General features: G+C 39.3%; 1 protein-coding gene and 1 long non-coding RNA gene across 2 annotated transcripts in view; one reads left to right on the top strand and one right to left on the bottom strand.

Annotated features, from left to right (window-relative positions):
• Window positions 1-5,062, top strand: part of LOC144287919 (uncharacterized) — a 133,017-nt gene extending 127,955 nt beyond the window's left edge. The window contains exon 3 of the long non-coding RNA XR_013355742.1: window positions 4,197-5,062. This is a non-coding gene — a long non-coding RNA (uncharacterized LOC144287919). The remainder of the gene's footprint in view (window positions 1-4,196) is intronic.
• KLHL1 (kelch like family member 1) overlaps window positions 1-11,019 on the bottom strand; it is a 362,820-nt gene extending 351,801 nt beyond the window's left edge. Inside the window, exon 1 of the mRNA XM_077855417.1 lies at window positions 10,368-11,019. Coding sequence (XP_077711543.1) covers window positions 10,368-10,867 — 500 coding nt within the window. The 5' untranslated portion in view covers window positions 10,868-11,019. The remainder of the gene's footprint in view (window positions 1-10,367) is intronic.
• Between the last annotated feature and the right edge of the window lie 1,797 nt (window positions 11,020-12,816).

The raw sequence follows: 12,816 nt of genomic DNA, 5'->3' as shown, positions 1-12,816 counted from the left end.
TCTCTGCCTTTTAATTACAGATGCATAGAGCAGTTGCTTTTAATGTAATTATTAGTATAGTTAGGTTTCAGACTGTAAGTGTACTGTGCATTTTCTATTTGCCCCACTTTTGTGCCCATTTCCTCTTTTTTGGATTAATTAAATAATTTTTATGACAGCATTTTATCTTCTTTTTTGGATTTCTGGCTGTTTATCATTGTTTTGTTATTTTAGTGGTTGCTTTAGAATTTATAATATAGTTCTGAGACTACCATCAAGTGACATACCATTTTACACTTAGTATAAGAACCTTATAATACTTTACTTTCATTTCTCCCTTCCCAGTCTGAAAGCTATTGTTGTGACACATTTATCTTATACATATGGTAAACAAACCCTCATATTATAGTATTTTTATTTGTTTAACCATCATATAACTTTCAAATGTTCCAGATTTTAAAAATAAAGCATAATCTTATTTTTAACTCATGTAGTTATCATTTCTGATGGTTTCCACTCCTTGCACCAGCTGGTGCCATGTCTTCCTGCAATCTGTGCTCTGTCATTAATTTCACCCAGCATATTTTTTATCTCAGGTATTATAGTTTTATTTTGGCCTAGCAGCTTGATATTGATTTTTTTCCTGTCTACATGACCCTATTTAACTACTTGAGTATTGAAATATGGTTTAACTGCATTAATGACCTTGTTTGCTACAGTTTTAAGTCAGTTTTAATTGATTGAATTTGGTCCTCATTATGGTTCATATTTTCCTACTTCTTTGTTGATTAGTTATCTTCAATTTGATGTCAGACATTGCAAAAATTACCTTGTTTGGTATTACATACTTAAATAATAAATAGTTATTTATTTATTCTTCAATTTTGTTCCAAGGCACAGTTAACATTACTTGTAAACAGTTTGATATTTTTGGGTCTTGCTGTTAAGATTTGTTAAGTGGAACCATCGCATTGTTTATTCTAGGGCTAGTCATTTCCTATTACTAATATAATATCCCTCCAAATACTTTGTCTAATTCCATGAATTACACCATTCTGATTGTTAGGAACAGGTGTTACAGTTCAGGTTCTGGTACAGTTCTTTCCCAAGACTTGGGTTGTTTCTTAAACACATGTATCTGTCATTATTCCACCGAATACTGATCTGCTAAATATTCAAAGGGTAATTCCACAGAATTTTGGAGTTTTCTGTCTGTACTGGTCATTTATTTTTATTTTTATTTATTTACGATAGTCACAGAGAGAGAGAGAGAGAGAGAGGCAGAGACACAGGCAGAGGGAGAAGCAGGCTCCATGCACCGGGAGCCCGACGTGGGATTCGATCCCGGGTCTCCAGGATCAGGCCCCGGGCCAAAGGCAGGCGCCCAACCGCTGCGCCACCCAGGGATCCCTGTACAGGTCATTTTTATGACACTCTGTCTTATGATATCTTACTGCCTTGGACTCCCTGGACATTCAGCTCCATCCCTTCAGTTCAGGGTGGTTATCACATTTCTCCTGGTTTCTCCTTGTCTATATCAGTGCCTGGAATCCCTCTCAGGGCAGTAAAAAGAGACAATCACAGGGTTCTTTCACTTGCTTTCCACATCCGAAGAATCACTCTCAGAATCTGATGTTCAATGTCTTGAAAATGTTGTTTCATATATCCCTTCCTTCTCCCCCTTTTCTTTCTTTATTTCTTTTTGCCTTTGTCCTCTTTCTTTCTTTTCCTTCCTTCCTTCTTTATCCCTTCCTTCTCCCCCTTTTCTTTCTTTATTTCTTTTTGCCTTTGTCCTCTTTCTTTCTTTTCTTCCTTCCTTCTTTTGCTTTTTGTTGCTGTTTCAGGTGAGAGGATAAGTTCAGTCCCTGTTATTCTATCTCAGCCAGAGACAGGAGTTCCAGTTCTTTCATAGTGACTTTAATAAAATTATTAGAATATTATTTGGCCCAGGATTTTTGTCATTTTAATTATTTTTAACAACCTATAATTTATATACAGATGATATGAACATATCCCTACTGCTACTAATAGTTTACTGATTGAACCAAAGCCACTGCAAACCAGAATCATAAACTAATTATATACAAAATGTCATGGCTTTTGAGGAAAAAATTACACAAATAAATGTTTAAAGATCATCAGGGGATCACCAAATATGAAATATCTAGGTACTGATTTGTGTCAACTTCTCTACTGAAATTACATACCAGTACAGCAAAGGTAAGGTAACTAAAAAAGTAGGAATTGAATTTAAATTTTATTACAAATGACAAAAACAACTCCAAATTTATTTTCAAAATAGTAGAGTTTGAGGTTGACTCTCAGAGTTAGAAAGTCAGGATGTTTTGGTATTCATAAATTTAAAAATAATAGATTTTAAAAACAGTTTTCTTTCCAAAAGCTATTTTTGCATTTTCTCTGAAGCTCTGAACCTTTGAATATTGACCTAAAGAAACATCCTGGATATTTTAGTAAGATTACAATCTACTAGAGAAACAAAACAAGGGATCCCTGGGTGGCGCAGCGGTTTAGCGCCTGCCTTTGGCCCAGGGCGCCATCCTGGAGACCCAGGATCGAACCCCACGTTGTGCTCCTGGTGCATGGAGCTTGCTTCTCCCTCAGCCTGTGTCTCTGCCTCTCTCTCTCTCTCTCTCTCTGTGACTATCATAAATAAATAAAAATTAAAAAAAAAGAAACAAAACAAAATTATATATTTAACATTGATAAAAAGAGGTTTCTGGCATTCACCTTCTAAAACACTATGAAATTATTGAACTCTTCCTCTACCAATTTTCTGACCTCGTAATTTAAGTTGTTCCACTATATTTTGGTTGAGATGAAAATGCTGATTTGCATGAACAAATGTCAATCAATATCACCAAGAAAAATGGTGCCTGGATGACCTACCAGGACACAGTGTTACAAACAATTATGATAAGAACTCAAACTGAAAGATTTCCTATGAGAATCAGTTATCTAAACTAGACTAAGGCCACCAAAGGAATAGGAAAGGCCAGAATTAGAATTAACATCAACTTCTTCCACTCTTTGTTATTTTTGGAGACTTGCAGATCACTTTCAAAAAGCAATATTTCTGTGACATGATCTTCAGTCAAAATGATTTACCTCATAGTATATTCAAAACAGATTTTTATTGGGATCCTAAATTATAAGCACATATTCTCTCTGGTCAGGAAAAACTATGTTAAGCTTTCATAAGCATCAATCTGTCTTCAAATTCTAGCCAGAAAAGTCAGCTATGTAGCCAACCTCAAACTTATATAGTGCAACAGGTTTTTGTTGTTGTTGTTGTTTTGCCTATGCTTGACTTACAAAGTCTTGAATCTTTAATGCTGCTCAGATTATCTGTGTATATATAAGATGTTTTCTTCAAAGTTTTGAATAACATTATTTTAAATGTAGAAAGGTAAATTATTATTTGGCCCAAACTAGTATGTCCATTTCATAGCATTTGTTTTACAACTAACACAAAAACACCCGCAGTTATTTTGGAAATAAAATCAGTAAAGTCTTGTTACTTAAAGACTCTGTTTAAAATGCTGCACATTTTGGGACATTTGGGTGGCTAAGTGGTTGAGTGTCTGCCTTTGGCTCAGTGTATGATCCCAGAGTCCCAGGATGGAGTCCCACATTGGGCTTCCTGCATGGAGCCTACTTCTCCCTCTGCCTATGTCTCTGTCTCTGCCTCTCTCTCTCTGTGTCTCTCATGAAAAAATAAATAAAATCTTAAAAAAATAATAAAAATAAAATAAAATGCACATTTTAATTTTCAGAAACTTGAAACTAAAATATGCTGCAGATTTAAGTTTTCAGTAAATTCCATATGAGCTCTTGGTCAAAACCAATGAAATGTGACTTAGAAGCATATCAGCTAAGTAGTCATGAAAAGCATACTATTCTCCAGATACACAAATTATCTTTTGAGACTTAGAAAAATAAGCCAACAAAAACAATTTTCTGATCAATACTATAATCTATATTAGCCACATGCTCATTTTAATTAGACAGGGATTATTTTTAGATTATTTAAACTTGTACCTTAAAGAAGTTAATAACATAGTTTACATAGTAGTCATTAAAAATTCATCAATGTAAAGCCAACAATAGTTCTTCAATTCGCATAGCTTTTCTTTGTTTATTATAATTCAAAGTTGTATTTGTTTCATTTTGCACTTATATTCACATCTTTCTTTCAGATGGCTCTGGAGTTGTGGATACCTGCAAATCCAACCTAGTGACCACATTTCTTTCTCCATTATAATCTTAGTTTGCCTGAAGCAAACTTGCTGAGAGGGAAGGGCACTGAAAATTGTGGGTTTCTTCATAAAATACCACATAATATTGATAAATCCATCCTGAAATAAGTAAAAGAACGTCTCAAATAAGGTATTATTTGTTGCTAGTTCTGGTTTAAATAGTGGTAGACTGTATAATACACCAGCCTGGGATAAATTAGCCAAGGAGACATAAAATTGAGTAAAATCATCCCATACTCTTTCACTATGAAACTGGGTTTACAGGAAAAACATGAACATGATTTCATTTTAGTGTTCCATAAAAACATATCTTGAAAATTGCTTTCCTGAAGGAGTCTCTAACCATTTTTAAAGTTGAATTTTCCTTTTGACTGAGGCAAGGCTGATTCCTTTTCACCCTCAACAAATATGTTGTTTAAAATCTCATCAACCTCCATGAGATTTTAATGGGGTATGCTTTCTTCTAGTGAACATTTTCTGTATCTATTGTTTGACCCTCAGAATCAGATTTTCTTTTTTTCTTTTCTTTTTTTTAAAAAATGATTTATTTATTTGAGAGAGAGAGAGAGAGAGTGAGAAGAGAGAGAGAGAGAGAGAGCACACATGCAAGAGTGGAGGGAGATGCAGAGAGAATCTTCAAGAAGACTCCCCGCTGAGTGCGGAGTACCAAGTGAGGCTCAACCCCATGACCCATGAGATCACTAACCGAGCTGAAACCAGGTGCTTTACTAACTAAGCCACTAGGGCACCTCAGAAACAGATTTTCTATCAGAAAGCTCTCTTTTGGATTCCAAAATTAAATTAGTTTCCTCGGGATCCCTGGGTGGCGCAGCGGTTTGGCGCCTGCCTTTGGCCCAGGGCGCGATCCTGGAGACCCGGGATCGAATCCCACGTCGGGCTCCCGGTGCATGGAGCCTGCTTCTCCCTCTGCCTGTGTCTCTGTGCCTCTCTCTCTCTCTGTGACTATCATAAATAAATAAAAATTAAAAAAAAAAAAGAACTTAATATTTTAAAAAAATAAATAAATAAATAAATAAATAAATTAGTTTCCTCTATTTCTTCATAGTTTTCATTATAAAGTAAAACACATGGAATAACCCATATTTCAGGAAAAAAATTGGGTATCTTCTAACTTGGGCTAAGAAATCATCTTCAAGCCTTATCAAACATTGTCCATAACTATTATTTTAAGAAGTTTATTTAAACATTCAAACCAAGGGAATAAGAAAACTATTTGAGCACACCTTAACTATATCTTCTTTTCTTTAGTTCTGTTTTTTTGTTTAAGCAGAGGGAAAGGAGAATTGTCACAGTGGCCTGGAATATGGTATCTGGAGTCAGATAGCAAGGATTCAAAGTGCAGCTGTACTACTTAGAAGCCTGTGATTCTGGGCAAATTAATTACCTGTCTATATCTCAGTCTTCTCATCTATGTAATCATTATACCTAAGGGATGCATAATTGTGCCAGAATCAAAGGACTGTTCTGAATATTAAGTTGCACAATATAAATATTCAACATGCTATCTGGCAAATAGGAAGTTCTTAATCAATGTCACTCATTATGATGATGACAAGTATTTATTCACTTAATGGTATTTATTGAGTAACTATATGCTCTACCATAGGGACAAAATGATGAGCAAAATAGAAAATAACTGTCCACTAGACAATTTTTGTTAGAGACAAACAATAAAAACAACACAGATATTAATATATGGTTACAGGAGACAAGGAGAAATTGAAGAAAAAGTAGAGAGCAGTTACTCTAAGAACAAAAAATAAGCAGATGTAATAAATTTAAAAATTTTAAATTAATTTGCCCAGGGTATCAACGAACGCTTCTTTGAGAAAGGTACAAAGCTCTTACTTAAGACATTTCAATGATCAATAAGAATGAAGGCAGAAAAGGGTGGGTTGAGGGAAGAAGAACCACTATAGAACGGGACAAAATAAGTTTGTGAGGCCCAAAGGTAGAGGAAAACACTACGGGAGGACCCTGAGTCTGGAAGACAGAAGGTGCGGGGGAGGTTGGAGAATGAAGGACCTTGATAATAGACAAAGTACAGATCATCCAGGGCTTAGCAGTATGGATTATGGTCAGATGGTGGCAGAAATGTTTTCCAAAAAAAAGGAAAGCCATAGAGGCAGCAAAGTGTTTCAGATTTTCATTTTATGATTTTCATTCACTCCTCTATGGAGAATGAATTAGAGATGGCAAAATTAATAAGGGAAGACAATGTAGATGGCAGTGGTAGAAGTTGAGTTGTAAAGGGACAGTAGCTTAGAATTAGGTAGACAAGGAGTTGGAGGGATACAGGAGAGATAGAGGAGGGAAATTTTTAAGATTTATTTTATTTTAGAGAGGCGGGGAGGACAATGGGAGAGGGAGGGAGAGAAAATCCTCAAGCAGACTCCACTCTGAGTGTGGAGCCCAACAGGGACCTCAAACCCAAGACTCTGAGGTCATCACCTGAGCAGAAATCAAGAGTCAGACATTTAACCAATTGGGCCACCCAAATGCCCCAAGGAGGGGAATATTTGAAGCAAAAGTGACAGGGCTTGGTGGAATATTAAAAAATGATGGGGAAGATGATGTTGGCAAACACAATCCTGGAATTTTTGGCTTCTGCAACCTAATGCATAGAGAGCTGTTCTCTGAGATAAATAAGGAAACTGAGCAAGAGAGAGGGGGAGATTATGAGTTCAGTTTTATACATGTATTTATTTGTGTCTGTGATATCCATAAGAGAGGTGTGAGATCAGAGGTCAAGGAGGGGACGTTTAGATTTTGAGATGCAAATTTAGAAAAACAGTTTACGGACAGAAACTGAGGCCACGGAATCAGATGACAGCATTGTGTGAGAATTGAGAAAACTAAAAAGCAAGCAGTTGACCATGGCATCTCCTTTCCCACTCACGTTACTACAAACTGCAAGAATATAAATATTTCCCTTTGGTTCTTAGTTCACTACCTATAGAATTTTGGGTAAAAATATCCACACCAGAAACATATGATAATCTGATTAGCTAGAAAATTATATACTTTCCAACAAAAGTTCAGAACTAAGTAGAGAAAATAAATGACTAATAACATAGGTCAGAAGCCTATTACTGTATTTTAGAATTCTTAATGGTGTAATGGTTAAGCTATTAGAATACTCAGGTCTGTTTATGTATGCCTAGTAGGATGGGATAAAATAAAGGCTGGATTTAGGCAATAAATTAGTTTCCCAGTGTCTTCTTACTACCTTTATGTTTAAACTCCATTAGAGTTTGACCTTCCAGAATTTCTGAGATTATGGGCAGTTTTCCCCTGAGCATCCTGTAGCAGCTGTTTGAACAACAAGTTAAACCAACTGAGCTACTTATACTTGTCTAAAACAATGTTCCTAACAAAGGACCAGATGAATAAAAAGATCAGAAAATGAAGAGAAAAAAAAAGAGGCCAACTCTTGTTTTAGACATGAAGATTGATTTAGCATGTAAGTCAGAACTGATAAAACAAAATGCTAAATATCAAATGTGACATCATAGTATGGTGATACAATAATGACCCAAGTAATCAAAATTATCATGCAGGGGTTACATAGTTTATGTACTCATTGATCTTTATAAACATTATGCAGATTCTTTGCATGTCCTGTGATGGAAACAAAAGTAAATCCATATTACTGACTGTTTTACATATTATTTTTTATTCAGTACTTAACTTTGGAAATGCTGTCTCTTCTGAAAAGTGAACCCTATTCTTACCACATGTTAAAATTTACACATATGTAGTTATAATATATGTGTAATATCTATATGCAGTGACTATCAAGCATAGTAGCATGGCTTCCATCAATCACAAGCATAGAACCAATGACCTATGAAGGTTTAGGAACTCATGAAATCCGCATTATCAGTGCCAACTCATTTGTCCAGTAAGAATTTCAAATTTATCTAAAGGATTTAAGTCTTAATAAGATTTTTAAAATAAATAAGACCTGATTTTCAATATTTTATACACGTAAGAACTCATAGGAAACCCTCATTCCAATAGCTAAGATGGATTTGGTGGTACTTGCTTATCTTCAGAATTCTTTTCACTTACAACTCTTTGTGAATAAAAACACTGGTATATGTTCAAAATTTGAGAACCAGAAGTTATACCCAATGGGTGTTTTGTCCCTAACTGAGCTATATTAGTTATTAGTTTTATTTTTTGTTTATTATAATTTCTTAAGTCAGTATTTCATTAGTATTTTCAAATTCTTCAACTTACATGAAAACCTTCAGAAATTACTCATGACAAATATACCTCACTTACTGAAAAATGTGTTTGTTATAAAACAAATTTATAAAAATTGTCAAATGTTAATAGTTCAGAAGGTCAATTTTAAGATGATTTGAAGACTTTACAAAATTTAAAAAATAATCTTTTTTTCATGAACTGTCCAACTTATAAAAATATCAGTTTCAATATGGTCATTAGCAAATATTTAACCTAAACTGTTTTCTTTTAAATACATAAGGCGAACTGCAAAGTGCTTATGATTTTTGAAAACTGAAGAAAAAGTTTTATATTTTCTACCTTAAAGAGGGTAAAGGCCAACATATTTTATTGGAATAAAAAAGATCTAAAACTATAGTAAGTAGTGAATACATAAATCAAATTACTTTATATTATTAATGGTATCCAAAGTTATAACTGTCTTGGTTAAGTATCGTACTTAATTGAGTAATAGATAAACTTTTATTTGGGTCTGCTTTATATGGAAAAAACTTTGTCATACTTGAACATTTTAAATTAAACTTTAATAATATTACGTGATAATAAATGTCTTCACAGATTATGTTCAAGGGTCTTAAAATTCCAATTCAAATCCAAATAATTCATATAATTGAAAATTTTAAGGGTGATTTTTTAAATCTTTAACTTCACATCTGTCAAATAATTAAAGAGCGACTATAATATTATTTTGCTCTATGCATTCCCTTTGTGACTTAATCAACTTTATAAGAAGCTGATTCAATCAACCAGAAGTTTAAAAGTTGTTTCTGTTTCTAATTTGTTATTAAGTGATAGTTAAATTTCATTAACACATTCATTATCATTTTCCTATAGTTCCTATGGTTCCTCAATAATGTATTCTGATATCATATGAATTTAAATGCAAATCTTTTCATATCCTCACTCTATGCCAAAAGTAGTAATGATCTAATGCAGAATAATGAGTCAATTCTCTAAAAATGTAAAACTTAGAAGTTTTATGTGTGTGAAGATTTTCCGTAAGTCTCGAAAGTAGAACTCTTCTCGAAGAATGTAATATTAGAAACACACAAAGCACACATGTTGACCTGCTTCCTAAAGATACACAATCCCATCCTTAGCCAACAAACCAGGAGAGCTGAATGCAAGGGGACTCAGCAACAGTTTAATTCTAAGACTCTGAACAAGGCAAAAGTGAACACAAAGTAGGATAAGAAGGCAAGTTACGATAGAGAATTGCACCATATTTCACAAAAGAAAAAAATAAGACACAGAGAGAAAATACTGCTGTCCAGTGGCCTCTTTTGCCCACCTCATTAGTCCCGGAATAACAGATTCAAGACCAGGGATCCTGGATATCACCCCAGGTCAGTTTCTAGGCCAGTCAGTACATGAGATGCTTCTGAAGGGGGCTTAGAGCAAGTTTCACCTCCCACCACCCATCTGCAAGACTGACATGACACCATGGCAGGAGGTGACAGAGGAACCCCATCCTCTCAGAAACGTGACAACCGCTCCACTTACAGATTCACCAAAACGCACACATATTCAACTTGCGATCTCAGCTCTGAAGACCGGCAGAGAGAAACAGCGACCACACCACCACCGACGACGACGACGACGACGACAACAACAACAACAACAAAACATATGAATGAGCCTGTAAAGATGAATTAGCAAACTTTTAGTGAGATAACAACTTGGATGATAAAAACCGAGCTGCCGTCTCTTAATCAAAAAATGTCAAACCTGAAACGTGGTAGGGCTTAGTAAGTACCGAGGCGCAACGGGGGTGCGGAGGAAACGAGTGGAAATGGGGGGGGGGGGCGCTAGGTGCTCCGTGGGGACTTACTGTACCTGTGTCCACATCCTTCACCTGTTGCCTGGCTCGAGTTGGCCGGCTCCACTTGCAGCTCTGGCAGGACCAGCCCTTTATCGTGTGGTCCCGGAAAGTCCATGCCCGGCACCTCCTCCTCCTCTAGAGACTCCACGTAGAAGAGAGTCCTGGCTGGCTGTTGGGTGCCCTGCCCGGGCGCCCCTTGCTGCAGCCTGGTGGCCACAGGCAGGAGGGTGCCATTCAGCGGGTTAAAGGGGGAGGAGGCAGAGGACGGGGAGGAAGACGAAGAAGAGGAGGAAGAGGAAGGCTTCTTCCAGAAAGTGCTCACGCTGCCCTTCTCTTGGCTCTTGAGCAGGCGGCTCTGGCTGGGCCCCCAGTGCTCGAAGCTGCCGCTGCCGTCCTGTTGCAGGCAGCCGCCCCCCGCAGGGCCGCCGGGGGCCGGCGACGGGTGGCTGAAGAGTTTCCAGCGGAGGCGCAGGATGTGCTTCACATCGAAGTCCTTTCGCCCGGAGCCAGACATGCTTGACGCAAGACGGCCAGGGGAGCTCAGCTGGCGCGGGAGGAGACGCGCGGGCTGGTGGGGGAGGCCCGCGGAGCCCGCGGAGCGCGCGGCCGGAGGAGGCGGAGGACGCGGAGGAGGCGGAGGAGGCGGAGGAGGCGGCGGGCTGCGCCCTCTGCGCCCCGGGAGCCGGCGCGGCCGGGCGGGCGGGCTGCGAGCCCTGCGCGCCCTGCGAGCCCTGCGAGCCCTGCCCTGCAACCGCCCGAGCGCGGACGGCACAGCCGCGCGGCTCAGCGGCGGTCAGGTCCGGGGCACCCGCGCGCGGGGGGCCCGCCGGCCGTGAGCAGAGGCAGGAGCCGGGCGCCGAGGGCAGAGGATCCGCGCTCCGCGCTCGGGGGCCCCGTGGTTACGGCCGGGAGGGGCGACCCTGCCGATGGAGGTGCGCGGAGAAGGCAGGTCTGCGCGCTCCGAAGCTCGGGAGGCGGCGGCGGCTGGGGACCCCTCCCTGGGATGCACCCGCGGCAGAGCCTCCGTCGGGAAGGTGTCGGCTCTCCTGTCCTTGCAGCTCAGAGTTCAGCGCCTGGGGAGCGCAGAGAGACAGAGAGACACAGAGAGAGCCCCAAGTCGCCAAGAAGCGCACCCCCTAGTCTTCTCGGTGCACCTGCGCCCCTGTCCCTGGCCTCTCCAAGGATGCTCTGGGAGCTTGCCCGGGTATCTTTGAGAAAGTCAGATGCCTTCTGCAAGGCGAGAAGGGGTGGCTTTATATATATATATATATATATATAGTCAGTGTGTAAAAGAGAAAAACAAATATTCCAGAAAATATAGGGAGGCAAAAGGAAAAACCCGCCCGTGAAGCTGTCAAGGTCCTCACAGTACAATTTTCTCTCTGCCTCAGCGCCTCCTCCTCCCCTGCAAGTGACGCAGATGTGCACTGGGGCCTATACGGAGAGATGGAGGGAGGGAGGGAAGGCTTCAATCTTCTTTATGCAAGTGAGCCTGCCGCTCTTATTGTCCCCTTGCTGGGTCCTGTCACCTTTTTTTCATCCCCCTTCCTCACTACATTACTGGGTAGCAATAAAAGTAAAGCAAACAGGCATTATGCTTTAGCATCAGTAAACACCAAACACGAATCATGGCAGCGGAAACTTAATAGGCTGCCATCGGTTTGCAGGTTGCAGGTTAATGGCTTGAATTATTTAATAAACCGCATCCTTTAACCTTTAGCCTTAGTTTCTCTGCGGTGAGACACAGAAGAAACAGTGATGCTGGCGTCAAAGTGTGATAATGCCACCGTTCTGACACTTACATGGTGAGTCTGCCATTAATACACTCAGGCAGTGCTTCACCCTGGGGGCCAGAGGCACCCGGTAGAAATATGAAGATGGGCATCTGAGCGCAGGGGAGGACTTTTGCAAAATCAGTGCATTTGGTGTGTAGCCTTAGAATGAAAGCTGTTCCCAATGTAAACAAAGAAGTGGAATAAAATGATACAGGAGCATTTCAAGGCATAACCTTCTGGTGCATAAATCGTGATATGAAATGCATGGAAGAGTTTAGGCAATATCTATCTCCAAAGACTACTATCCTGCAAAAATCTCCTGCTTGAAGAAGGAAAGATGTATTTTCCCTTATACCGAGGTATAGAATGATGAGGATTATGATGCCTTTCCGGCTATGACAACTTGGACATTTTTCATCTTTTCCTTTAATGAGCCATTAAAATAGAGCCCAGTCACCTTTGCTGAAGGCAGAAGGGGGTCAAAGAGTCAGGAAGGTCCCCCAAGAGCACCGGAAAGGTGGTTGTTTTCCATTCATGGACTTCACAGTTTCAGCAACCTCCAACAGGGCTCAGGAATCAAATATTCAAGTGCAGTTATATTACTGTTCTGTTAGTTACCCTGTTGTGGAGCAGTAAACGGAAATAAAAACCAAAGCTACATATGAAGTCCTTCCTAGACAAAGTTGGA

This window comes from Canis aureus, chromosome 17 (assembly GCF_053574225.1).
Source record: "Canis aureus isolate CA01 chromosome 17, VMU_Caureus_v.1.0, whole genome shotgun sequence".
Classification (NCBI taxonomy): Eukaryota; Metazoa; Chordata; class Mammalia; order Carnivora; family Canidae; genus Canis; species Canis aureus.
This window is presented reverse-complemented; position numbering and strand designations above follow the sequence as displayed.